This window comes from Ctenopharyngodon idella, chromosome 19 (assembly GCF_019924925.1).
Source record: "Ctenopharyngodon idella isolate HZGC_01 chromosome 19, HZGC01, whole genome shotgun sequence".
Taxonomy (NCBI): Eukaryota; Metazoa; Chordata; class Actinopteri; order Cypriniformes; family Xenocyprididae; genus Ctenopharyngodon; species Ctenopharyngodon idella.
In genome coordinates, this window is record NC_067238.1 from 24,264,463 (window position 1) to 24,278,514 (window position 14,052).

The 14,052-nt window shown below is 35.0% G+C and overlaps 1 protein-coding gene across 1 annotated transcript; it reads right to left on the reverse strand.

Annotated features, from left to right (window-relative positions):
• Positions 1-388: 388 nt before the first annotated feature.
• laptm4b (lysosomal protein transmembrane 4 beta) lies at positions 389-12,936 on the reverse strand. Its single transcript, XM_051873317.1, has 8 exons — positions 12,790-12,936; positions 12,593-12,685; positions 11,417-11,534; positions 8,344-8,417; positions 7,990-8,112; positions 7,809-7,907; positions 7,086-7,181; positions 389-3,438 (listed from the first exon to the last, which is right to left on the reverse strand). The coding sequence occupies exons 2-8, from the start codon at positions 12,683-12,685 to the stop codon at positions 3,364-3,366; spliced, it is 678 nt and encodes a 225-aa protein (XP_051729277.1). The 5' UTR covers positions 12,790-12,936; the 3' UTR covers positions 389-3,363.
• Between the last annotated feature and the right edge of the window lie 1,116 nt (positions 12,937-14,052).

Consider the following 14,052-nt stretch of genomic DNA (forward strand, 5'->3'; position numbering starts at 1 on the left):
GTTTGTCCATTTAGGGCTGCTGTAGAATCATGCTGGCGCAAAATGGCGACTTGACATGGAGGGGGGACCCGCGGTGTATGAGATAGAAACGGCTCATTCTAAGGTAATAAAAATATTTGGTTCATAATGTAAGGTCTTTATGCACCACTGAAAACATAGTTATGTATATTATATTGCTTTCTATCAATAGATCCTCCCAAATTTTACACACTGCATCTTTATTTAATTACAATTTACTTATGTGTATGTGTGTGTGTGTGTGTGTGTGTGTGTATATATATATATAAAATTTAACCTAATATATAATAAAAGTATTATTAATCCTATTATTTATTCATCATTTATCTTTATTTATTCATCTGCATAATAAAGAGATACATAGCCATAATGAAGCATTACTGTAATATTTTATTGTTTAGAAATAAGACATAAGCAAGTATCAACCCAATACATGATGTGTAACAAGAAAGACAAACACTCACAGTCATTCTACCTACTGACAAACATTGTTCTGGGTTTCTGAGAGTTCATTTCTGTGATATCCATTAATAATCATTTCATTTTCATGAGAAATATTGTGAGAATAATAAAATTTACAGGTCACATTTGATACCAAAAGCAATATTCCAAATACACAGAATATTCTGAAAGTTGTGTTTCACGAAAAACATTGCTTATTTGAAGCTGAATTGAAGATGAAAGTCTACGCTCAGAACAATGAAAGGAAATGTCTACATCTATCAATCTCTAATATGTTCATTAATGCTTCTATACCTAATGTTACCATGATGAATAAATTTAAGTACATAGACATTGTCAGCTATGGATACATATTACAAAATACCCTTGCATAGCCACTGTATATAAAAATGTTCCCAATAACAGAAGCTACTTTAAGCTAGATGACTGGGGGAGATGCCATGTCATTTGAACTGAGCTAGATGCTATTGTCGGCAGTCATGTCCTTTACTTTTCATTTGTCACAAATTACTGATTAACACACCGTTCATCACAGACAATAACATGAATGAATAATATTCATATGTGCAAAAACATTGCAGTCTGCAGCCACAGATTGTAACCTAGTGATAATGACAGAAAAGTTATACTACTGCTGAACAGGAGCATGTAACTTCAACAAACTACAAAAATTATCTCCTTACACATAATTCTCATTTATTCATTTGAGCACTGTCCTGGTTCAATGAACGTTTAGATCAATCGACAGCATTTGTTGCACATAGTTGATTACCACAAAATGTCCCTTGTTGAAAAGCAAAAATCAAGGTACTTACAATAGAAGTGAATGGGGCCAATTTTTGTAGGATTTAAAAGTAGAAATGTGAAGCTTCTAATTTTATGAAAGGACTTACATGAATTCTGTTAAAACTTGTATATTGAGTGGTAAAAATGTTTAAATCGTTCAATTTAGCATTTTAGACAATACATGTCATGGAGATGAAGTTGTAAAATTAGATATAACTTCACATAGAAAGGTTAAGTGATTTTCACACTAAAATCATTAACACACACTGTTTCTGTGTACAATTAAAACAGTATTTTAACGTTTACGGATGGCCCAATTCACTTCTATTCTAAATGCCTCACTGTAAAGATGTGGTCACATTACTGAAATTTCAGCAAAATTTCATAGGCAAAAGTTCCATTCTCTCTTGTCAATAGTGTAGCGATGCATAAAACAACTCACACAGAATCACTTTCAAACCAAGTAGCCTTCTGTTCATCAATGCAGCACATTTGCATTACCCATTTAAACTTGTTGCGAAATCTGTGTAGGAAAATCTTTTACCATCACAATTGTGTGGAAGCCTACTGAAAAAGTAAATGTGACCACACCTTAACCCAGATTTTTTTTTTCTTTACTTTTTTTTTTTTAATAAAACGAGTGACAAGTCCTTTAATCTGAAGTGTACGGAGCCCCTAAAGGGACATGGTGATGGAAAAAATATAATTCGATGCTTTTGCATTCTCTTGCAGAAGTTTTGCATTCCCCTGAGAAACTCTGCATTAGTTCGCAAACCTTTGCATTATCTTGCAAAACGTTTGCTTGCAAACATTTTGCAAAGTTTCTTGGGAGATTGCAAACATTTTGCAAGCAAACATAAAGTTTCTCGGAAGATCGCATACATTTTGCAAGCAAACGCAAAGTTTCTCTGGAGATCGCAAACATTTTGCAAGCGAACAAAGTTTCTCGGAAGATCGCAAACATTTTGCAAGCGCACACAAAGTTTCTCGGAAGATCGCAAACATTTTGCAAGCGCACACAAAGTTTCTTGGAAGATCGCAAACATTTTGCAAGCGAACGCAGTTTCTCGGAAGATCGCAAACATTTTGCAAGCTAAAGCAAAGTTTTTCTGGAGCTTGCAAACATTTTGCAAGTGAACGCAAAGTTTCTCTGGAGCTTGCAAACATTTTGCAAGCGAACATGAAGTTTCTCAGAAGATCGCAAACATTTTGCAAGCGAACGCAAAGTTTCTCTGGGGAATGCAACAGCATTGGCATATAATTTTTCCTGCCATCTCATACTTTTTTCCATCACCACATCCCTTTGTAAAAGTCAGATCCCCCACGACGCATGAAACCCAGTCAACAGAATCTTTAAAATGTTTCAAATCTTCTTGACTTCTCATCTAAATCAGAGTGATCACGTATATTAAGTGTATACAACTTTGAAACTGTGCACAAGCAGCAGGAACAACCGTCCTTGTGACATCAAAGTAATGATTAGCAATAGATTTATTGAAAGACAATATTAACAAATGATTGCATTGTGTATAAAGGAAGACTTGAAAGATTTCACTTTGTTAGATAAAATTATGTAGCTTTGCTTGTTTTTTTTGTTTGTTTTTTTTTTTTTTTACAACTAATTTAGTTAATATTCTGAACCAGAATTCAAATTTCTTTCATTTCGTACAGTACAATGAAATTAGAGTGAAAATGCCGGCTTCTTACATTCAGTATATTTCTAGGTAATTCCCATTTGAAAAGTGCTCTTACGTAACTCCCGTGTTTATCATGCACGCTGCATTCAAATCTCAGGTATATCAGTAGACGACAACACTACTGAGTAGTTCACAGTATTAAAAAGGCCAGTGCCACACATAATCGCCAAAAGTGCAAATCAGATTGGAGCTGACACACTGGTTGCCAGGACAGCTGGGCAGCCTTTTCGAGGGAAGGGCGTCTCAAAGTCATACTGCTGCCTCCAGAGAGGAGAGGAGAGAGGAGACTTACGTCACACAGCGACAAACAGGAGACCGGGGCAACGGAATGGGCTATTGTGACAAGATTGTTTCTTTGGAGAAGGTTTGGGAGCAGCGTAGTAAGAGAGTGGTGCGATTCTCAAGCTGAAACGTACTGGGGAGGGGGATCCTTCGGTGGAATGCCAATTGCCTCTTCATAGGGTGGAAGTAGTACCTGAAATTAACACAGTAACATATTAGTAAATGCTTTCCTTATACAATATGTTTCCCCTTTATCCTATATTTTTAGACAAATCATGACACAAAGAAAGAAAACAAAAAGAACAATAAGTTTAAGCTGTAGCAGTTAGTAAGTGTCCATTAATTAATAAGTCATGTCGACAAACTCTTAATTTGTGGCCACAATATCTATTTTTTGCCTCCATGTCATGTTCGGTGCTCCGTACATCTGGGTATTTCTGAAAGAAAATGTACATACTGCATGTAGTATACATTCTATATACTAAAGAAATAGTAAGAGTAGCACGGTAGTATGTATTCTGAAAATAGCCAATGAGCTATGGTGCTCATGTGGAAGATGCAGGTTCGAATCCTGCTCGCGTCATGCCCAAAACCTCTTTCAATTTTATCTCTTCATAATTTCCTGTTTTCTCTCTACTGTCTCTTGTTACATTGCTAGCCATTTGTAAACCACAGCCGTGTCACACATAAAACAAGCATTTTTAAGCCACTCTGGATAAGAGGGCCCCCTTCACCTTAAATTTAAATGCTATCTGTCACTGCAGAGAAAAATTCATCCTCCCTATATAGAAAGACCAACCAAAGCCAAATGAAAAGGTGAGCTAATTAGTAATATGGTCATGAATGCCCTGAGGGGATTGCATTCTCACCTTGTCAGGATGGCTGGAATGCGTCAACCGAGCGGATATCAAATGAACCAAACAAGTGTGGACAGTTATGTAACAGCCTGCAGCTGAATAGTGAAAAAGCCCTATGCTTCTCAATGGCCTTTTATTTCTATTCTTTCGGTCTCTTTTTAAAGCATCTGACCACTCATTATGCTGGAAGGTCATCTGTGGAATTCAGCCGAATGACCCGGGCAATCCAATTAGTCTGATCAACCACCCCAAAAAATAAAAAAATTTTTAATACTTGATTACATACATACAGATAAAACGTATATCTTGAATGCACTGAAAGTCACTTTAGATAAAAACGTCTGTCAAATGCATTAAATGTAACTCTTCGACGTATATGCGAGTTGTCAGTGACTGGAGGGCTGTGAGGGTCAACAGAGCAGCAGGACAGACAGACAGAAGCAGTAAGATGGGATTACTTCTGGCAGACTGTACTGGATTAGAGGCAGTACAAGCACACAGCACAGTGCCCTCTCTAATGCCCTCCATAAACACTGACTCAACAATACGGAGGGCATGAGGAGAGCGTCATCATTCATGATCCTGCTGTGATGCACATCAGAACATCCCCTATAGCTGTGCAAAGCTAAACTCTATAGCAGACTACATGACACGCCTTATGACTGAATTATGTGTTGGATTAGGAACTGAGAACTGGTTGATTTTATTCATTTCTGTTAATGGTTAATGACATTTACATTTTTTTGCTGACAAATATGCAGCATGACTGGTGTAGCCTGATGTGCGAACAAATGACTTGTGTGCAGTGTTATTTTAGTTTTATTAATATTTTAAATTTGATTTTATTTTTAGTTTTCATGTTAATTTTAGTAATTTTGTGATGTGATTTTGTCCTTTTATTAGTTAGTTGTTGTTTTTTTTAAATTGCTATTTAGGTTTAATTTATTCTTATTTCAGTTTTAGCTTCTTTTTTTTTTTTTTTTTTTTAAATCTGAACCTTGATGTCTGAATCAAAACAAATGTTAAATATATACATTCACAAGAGAATTATTTTGTAATTTAATTTTTAATTTTAATGTATTTAATGTAATTTAGAAGTGACCAAAATAATTCTGTTTTTATTCAGTATTTTATTTATGAAAATAAAACCACATTTAGTTATATATGGTAATAATAAATTTAGGATCAATTATTTGGTGCCTCAAATGTACTAAAAGAATCATTAATGGAATTAGTAAGGAATTGGATTTTTAAATTTTTTCTGATTTTGGAATCAGAATCTACGGACCCGCACATGACATGCATGAAAAAAATAGTAGGCTAAATCATGCGCACACTTTACTAAGTCATTCCCTCGATTTATAAATTGTACGCATGATTCCCTTAATCGTTCCCTCGATTTACTAAATTTTGCACACGACTTACTAATTCATTCCCTCGATTTATAAATCGTGCACACAATTAACTTATTCGTTCCCTCAATTTACTAAATCGTGCGCACGACTTACTAATTCGTTCCCTCGATTTATAAATCGTGCACACAATTTACTTATTCGTTCCCTCAATTTACTAAATCGTTCGCACAACTTACTAATTCGTTCCCTCGATTTATAAATCGTGCACACAATTCACTTATTCGTTCCCTCAATTTACTAAATTGTTCGCACGACTTACTATTTGTTCCCTAGATTTATAAGTCATTCGCACGACTTACTAATTCGTTCCCTCGATTTATTAATCATGCGCATGATTCACTTATTCGTTCCCTCAATTTACTAAATTGCGCGCAGGACTTACTAATTCGTTCCCTTGATTTATAAAACGTGCGCACAATTCACTTATTCGTTCCTTCAATTTACTATACTAAATCGTGCGCACGACTTACTAATTCGTTCCCTCGATTTATTAATCATGTGCAATTCACTTATTCGTTCCCTCAATTTACTAAATTGTGTGCACGACTTACTAATTCGTTCCCTCGATTTATAAATCGTGCGCACAATTTACTTATTCGTTCCCTCAATTTACTAATTCGTTCCCTAGATTTATAAATCATTCACACGTCTTACTAATTCGTTCCTTCGATTTATTAATCATGCACACGATTCACTTATTCGTTCCCTCAATTTACTAAATTGTGCGCACAACTTACTAATTCGTTCTCTCGATTTATAAATCGTGCGCACAATTCACTTATTCGTTCCCTCAATTTATAAATCATTCGCACGACTTACTAATTCGTTCCCTCGATTTATTAATCATGCACACAATTCACTTATTCGTTCCCTCAATTTACTAAATTGTGCGCACAACTTACTAATTCGTTCCCTCGATTTATAAATCGTGCGCACGATTTAGCAAATCGAGGGAATGACTTAGTAAAGCGTGCACATGATTTACTTTTTTTTCTGCATGTCATGTGCGGGGCTCCTTAGAATCTGAAAATGAATCGTCAAACTCCTTAGGATTCCCATCCCTAATTACGCTACCATTCAAAAGTTTTGGGCCATAAGATTTTTGAGTATTTCTGAAAAATCTCTTATGCTGCATTCATCTGATTAAAAACACAGTAAAATCAGTAATACTGTGAAATATTATTACAATTTAAAATAGCTTTTAAAATAAAATAAAATAACTTTCTATCTGAATACATTTTAAAATGTAACTTATTCCTGGAGCCATTACCCCAGTCTTTTATTATTACTAATGTCGAATACAGTTGTGTTGCTTAATATTTTTGTGGAAACCATGAAACATTTTTTTCTCAGGACTCTTGATAGTTCAAAAGAACAGCATTTATTTGAAATAGAAATCTTTTGTAACACTGTAAAAGTATTTACTGCCACTTTTGATCAATGTAATGCATCTTTGCTGAATAAAAGAGTTACCAACCCCAAACTTTTGAACAGTAGTTTATGTGTGTTCATATCTGCAAATGTGAATGTAAAGAAACAGTGTACGTTCAAATAAACTCTTGACTTACTGTAGTGTCATTTGTGGTGACATAAACCAAAACCTCTGTAGTGCTTCTTCCACTGACGTATCTGTAGCAGTTCCAGACACAGGCAATAAGGTAAGCCTAAAGAGAAAGAACAGCCGTTGATGCTAAATAAAACACCATCATAAATCATTATGCATATGGCTTAGCAATAAAAATAATGAGCCACGGATACAGTGCCTCGTCTACATTCTTTAATTTCCAGATAGTAAAAAAAAAAATCTAACAAGAACATATAAGACAAATAACATAAACATCATGATTTAATGTGCTAAAACTAGTCGCCTTTCTTTCTTTTTCCCCCCTCACACACACACACACATTTACTACTAAATTAAACGATAATATTAATTCTCAGAGGAATTCAGATTGATTTAGGCAGATCACAATGCAATAAACAACCTATTAAGACTGTCATGCATACAACAGCATGGGAGGCAAGCTAAGAGGTTAATTTTAGCACACTGTGTTTATCCCAGCAGAGTAATCTGCCTCTTTCTAATGCGTGCAGGCTGTCATAAAGCGATTTGTATCACATCTGAAGTCTACTGGAAAAGTCAGGCTTCTAGAAGGACAACACAGTGTTTGTCTGAAGCAGTCAGGTTCACTAGTCATCTTACAGGCTACTGTGCATCACATCCAGCTATAGTGAACCAAAAATGAACCGGCAGATCACAACAAAGGGAAAGTACAGTTGTTTCGCATTACCTTAAAGGCTAAGATGCATCCGACAAAGAGAAGCACTGCTAATACTAGGCACACGTTGTTCGTGGACATCAAGTCTTCTTTGTATGGAAAGGTCCCAGGCTGTTAAAACATAAAGACACATTGAGTCAATAACAGAATGATACTTTTCAATATCAAAAATTCAAAGTCATGAGATCCTTACCAACTGCTGAAGATAGTCCTGTATAGTGTTGGGGTAAACAACAACACTTATTGCTACCAGTGTGTTAAGAGCAAAGTCAAAGATCTGGTAGCAGAAGAAAGGAATGATCCATGCAGCATGTTGCTGAAAGAAAAGAAAGAAATCATTTTAATACCCTGCACAAACCGATGAATATTAATTTAGCAGAGTAATGACAAATAGATTGAGTTTTATTTAATGAGCTTCAAATGATCCTTAAATCTCATTTACTCACCCTAATGTATGTGTTCAATGCAAGAAAGAAAGTCTTATGGGTTTGGAACAACATAATGGTGAGTAAATGATGGGAGAACTTTAATAAGTAAATTGTCAAACCTTATATGCACCATAGGTTGCCATTCCACAAATCAAAATCATCAGCAATGAGATTGCAGCAGCGATACACATGTCTGTGGAGGAAAGACACACAACATCAGATCTGCACAAGGAATATTGAGTTTAACAGCCAACATGTACCATTTAGGATTGGGTAAAGATATAGGAAGAAAGGTTTTTCAATTAACTGTACTCTGAAATTCAATAATCCAATACCAATTCCTAAAATCCCAAGATTGATCTTTTTATACGAGAAGAATTTCGCTAAACATTATTTTGCTGTTCAGCAAATTTCACCCTATTGTCAAGTTTCTGCTGAGCTCACTAAAAAACACTTGGTTAACCAAATTATGTTTTGAACAAAAGTTAAAGAAAATGTTACTGAATTTAACTGTTTCGTTGTGCTAATGTTAATTAAACCGAAATATTATAGTAATGCAAAGTTAGAGATTACCTCCTTGTACAGTTCAAAGTATCAGTTCATAGAGAAATTCTTATTTATCTAATCAAAAATGAACTCAAACTGATATATATCTAATAAAAAAAGACTTAAATCGGCATTAACTCAAATGTAGATTTAGTCAGGTAAATCTAGACTGAACTGAATGAAGAAGACTTTGCGAATCAGAATCAAATAAAATGTAAATTGTATTGAAACAAATTGAGACTTTGTTAATCAGAATTCAACAAAATCAGACAATTTTTGTCAATTCCCAGAGCTATTAACAAACCAGAAATTACATCTATGTAAATTATAGTGAATTTTGTTATTACGCATTGAAATTTCAATTAAATCGCACTGAAATAGATCTAATTGTAAAAAATGTTATTATGCATTGAAATTTTTATGAAAATACATTGAAATATATTATGGATAGATATATCGGCCACCATATCGGTATCGGCCGATATATTAAAGCCGATAAATAATGGATTTTTTCCTTCAGCTGAGACACTTCAGATGTGCACTGTTTGCCATGATGGTTTTGAATTGCTTGAAATATGATTGAAATCACTTCAAAAAGAAAAAAATAGTTAAATACAACATACAGCACAAGACTGTCATATAGGCTACATAAAATTATAATGAGAACATTATAATTGTGTGCTTGGGACATGGCTTTTAATGGTGAGACTTTTGTTTTTGTAATCAGGCTCTCAAAAATTTAGATTTATCTGCCAATATATCGTTTATTGGCTTTCAAATATAAAGAATTATCAGTTATTGATATCGGCCAAAATTTTCATATCGGTGCATCCCTAAAATATATCTATGTAAATTGTAATGAATTTTGTTATTAACACATTGAAATATATGTAAAAAAAAAAAAAAAAAAAAAAACTTTTTAATTATAAATAAATAAATGTCATGCTGACATTCTGAATGATTCATTTATAAACAAACTTACTAATTCATCAGAAAAGGCTGGAGACTGATATATGAGCTAGTAACATTGCCTGCCGGAGTTAAAATTTTAGTAGTTCAGTCTAGTGCTCCTAAGACATTACAGACACTGATGAACTAGTTACCTGACCTACTATCTATAGTGCTGTGTTTCCAAAACAACCACCAGACTCTCATTCTCTCCAAAACACAAGCATATCTCATATTATTGAGAAATACAAGTTTTACAGATAATAATACAGCCTAGTAAGCACATAGTGGAGGAAAACAAGTAAACTAACTTCTCTAGTTTTTAGAAGGGAGACTGTTTGAACACACTGGCAACAGGGAGGGGGTGAGGGGCGAGGTCTGGTTGAGTTGCATAAGTAGTGTGTTGAAACTCTTGGTAATGGTAAGAGGCATGACATTTCCGAAACACACTCGAAGCGGTTGACCAATCACAACACACTGGTCCAGCCGACCAATCAGAGCACATTGCACTTTTCGGAAGGAGGGGCTTCATAGAGACAGGAACTAAACAAAGTGTTACTTAGTCTCAGCCACAGATGTCATGGTCATGGACCGTTGGTTGAATGTCTGATGTATAAGGCACACAAAATGTGAAACACTTTGGAAGTTTCAAAGTTGTCATCTGATTGGTTGAATTTGAAACATGTTGAAATATGTACAGGATTTCCGCGTTCTTAAATGGTCAGCCTGGATACAAAGCCATTGTGATGCCAAACCCCCTCATGGAAGAAGAAAGCCATTGTGTTTACAACTGTGACAATATACGTTTATCAGGTTCAACTAAATGCTGGATTTTCAAAAGTGTTCAAAGCTTGTGGCACCATTGTTGCAGTAAACTTGCACAATGTTATTGAATGAATAATTTAGTAGATGCACGTCAGTCTGTTATTGTACTAGGGACATCGACTTTACATTTTCACACACCTAAACATGACTCGGAACAAAACAAACTGTGATTTGTTGCTTTACATATCTGTCAAACGTCCTCTTGGGCGGTCCTGGCTACATGAGACTAAGCGTTACTGACAGACTGGGAAGAGAGGTGCTGCAACAATGGGAAATATGTGAAAAATAAGCTGTTTTTTGAACATTCAAGCATGAAAACCTATTCTTGTAGACCCCAAAAACAAAATCAAGACTTTGTAAAAGGGCATAATATGACTTCTTTAATTATTCAGTTCACTCAACGGCTAATATTACAGAGTTTCTCTAATCTCTGACACTTCTGAATTAGACGCTGTAACTATCAAATTAATTTGAGCTGCTCATGCTCTTAGTACTGTAAGTATATCGAGAGCACTGGTGCTGGTCTTTGAAATAGCTCCCTCCATATAATCCCCTCCATATGTTAAAGTACACTCAACCGTACACTCTGTCTACTTCAGCGCCTATTACAAAACAGGCTTCATATAACAGAGGCCAGATGCAAAGCAGCCCAAACCAATTACAAGGAATCATAGTTTGAATCCTGCTGATGAGAGTCAGTTTTAATCAAAGTCACCAGAGCCAGAATCTATAGCCACACAGACAGCAGTGCTGATACCACCAGGAAATACGATAGCAGTCTTTGAGTTCTTGCTGAACTTAAAAAGTTGATGCTGATCTATTTGTTCATACTGGAATTTAATAACTGTGGGAGATTAAATGACTCAAACGTACTTGCATCGTCCATGACGTCCAAGTCCGTGCCGAGTTCGGAGCTGGTGAGGTGGTAGTGGTACTGGACTGGGTCATTGAGAGCCGACAACAGGATTAACAAAACCACTGCATTGATGAGCTGAAAAGGACAGAGATTTTTTTTTTTTTTTACAATATAGATGTTTAGATCATTTATTTTTTTTAGGCGAATGCAAACAGGATCAACTGGAAACAGGATTTTTTGTTTTAAGATGTAAATTGCTTGGATTAATACAAGTATTCTAAGAGTTTATTGTTCAGTTTATTATTAGGCATTTGGATATTTTAATATATATATATATATATATATATATATATATATATATATAGTGCTGTTTGACTTTGCTGTCTAAACAAAAGACCCATCAACCATATTATGCTATTAGCTCTACATAAAAGACTATTATATAGAAAATGAAATTAATCTGTGACACACATTTCCTTTATCCTCACTCATTGTCTCTGATAATGTTTTGTCTGTGGAGGTATTTTCCTGTCTGTGTCAATAAAAGTCACTGTAGTTTTTAGGTTAATGAATTCTGTTGTTCCTTGCAATGCAGAAGAAACTGGAGGTGACCAGAATATTCCACTGCTGTTTATTAGTCTACTAGTATCTCCTATATTTAGGTCTAGAACAAAGTTCAATAAGACACAACTTTCTTTAGTAACAGTTTCAAGCATAAGATCAAGGATTGTTTTTCTATTTATACTATGTAAATGAGCTCTGGTTTCTAAAACAAGCCTCAACTATGAGGAAGCACGACATCATGGGAGTAATTACACGTTGTTAACAATCATTTAGTGGTTAAATTATTTCATTCTTCTCAGATTTTCTCTTTCAGTTTCTATTTGTTTTTCATATTCTGTCAGCAGTGCTGCTCTATGGCTTTAGCACAATAACATTATGTGGAATCATATATGTGCGTGCAGGATTTTGAACATCAAGCATTTAGGATGGCCAAAAATGCTGTCTAGATAAATAACACTCAATATTTTTAGACAACGACCATTTTTAATCGTTTTAGAAAAGGCATTTAATTAGAATTCTGCAAATAGTTGTAATTTAACGTTACTAATAATATTCAAAAATAGTTTATGCTGGTTATATATAGCCTATATGTATATATATAAAAAAAACTGTTATTTAAAATAACTCACCATATACCAGATGCCCAGGATAATGGTGCCCGTCCGTACATGACAACACAGGCAGCAGCTGGTCGTGTACCATCTGTCCCACGGCGAAATCATCTTTCCGTCCAAAAACAGCACGACTAGTACATGTGTGTCTTTTTTAGCTTATAGTATATTTTTGTTTTTATATAATTCGATGGATTTTGAGAGCTGCAGCTCACCGTCGCAGCATTCGGTCGCCGTTAAATCCTGAGTTGTTTCCGTTTCCCGTTACCGTCCCGTTTGTTCCCTACCGCTGCATTAATCCAGCTCATCTCCGCACCACGTGACTGGAGGGGGATTTGGTGTGACGTCAGGGGCCCCGCTGGTGCAATTCGCTGTCAAAATTTTGGTTTATTTTTGTATTGTGTGAGAAAGATGATGTAAAACATTTAGGAAGAAACAATTAATACACAATTTGACAACAATATTGTCATACTATCAGCAAAATTGAATAAATTGGCCTAATAAACAAAATAGTTTATGAAACAGTAAAAATGTAAAAGATTTTGTCCAACACATACTGTAATAAATTTAGTACATTATTAAAAAAAATAGATTTGTTTAAAATAAATGCTGTTCCCTTTGAACTTTCTATTCATCAATGAATCCTGTAAAATATGTATCACGGTTTCCACACAAATATTAAGCAGCACAACTGTTTTTAACACTGATAATCATAAGAAATGTTTTTTGATCATCGAATCAGCACATTAGAATGATTTCTGAAGGAACATGTACATGTATAGAAAATATATTCAAATAGAAGTTTTAAATTGTAATAATATTACTATTTTACTGTATTATATAACATTTAAAACACTAATACGTTTTTTTTTTAAAACTTGCCCCAACCTGAAGAATATGATATATATATTGGTTGGTTAGGAGTGACAAAAATATTTTTTATAATGGCAAAACCATCCCTGTAGTGTCAGTGATACACATGGATATGAAAAACAAGTAAAAACTGGAGCAAACATGTCTTCGGATGCAGACTTATTCCCCCTCTTGCTTACAAAAGTGTTCATAATCTCCAATGAGATTATATGAAGGGATCCTGTGTTGATAAGGACAGGGCATGCTCTACGTGACAGAGGAGGAGAGCAGATGGCCCATACCAATGAGACAGTGTGAGTGTGTGTGTGCGCGTGTGTGCCCGTTAAGCCTCTGTGGGCGGCAGCTTCATCACTGCATCAGGGGATTTACAGCTCTCAGCCAATGTAAGTAAGTTTAACAACAGCAAATCAACATGGTGGCTGTAAAAAGAGTGAAAGGTTCACTGGTTCACCTGGAATTGGGACCCTTTGGGGAAAATTTCAGTTTCCACAAAAATATTAAGCTGCACAAGTGTTTTCAACATTGATAATAATAAGAAATGTTTCTTGAGCAGCAAATCAGCATTAATGATTTCTGAAGGATCATGTGACACTGAAGACTGGAGT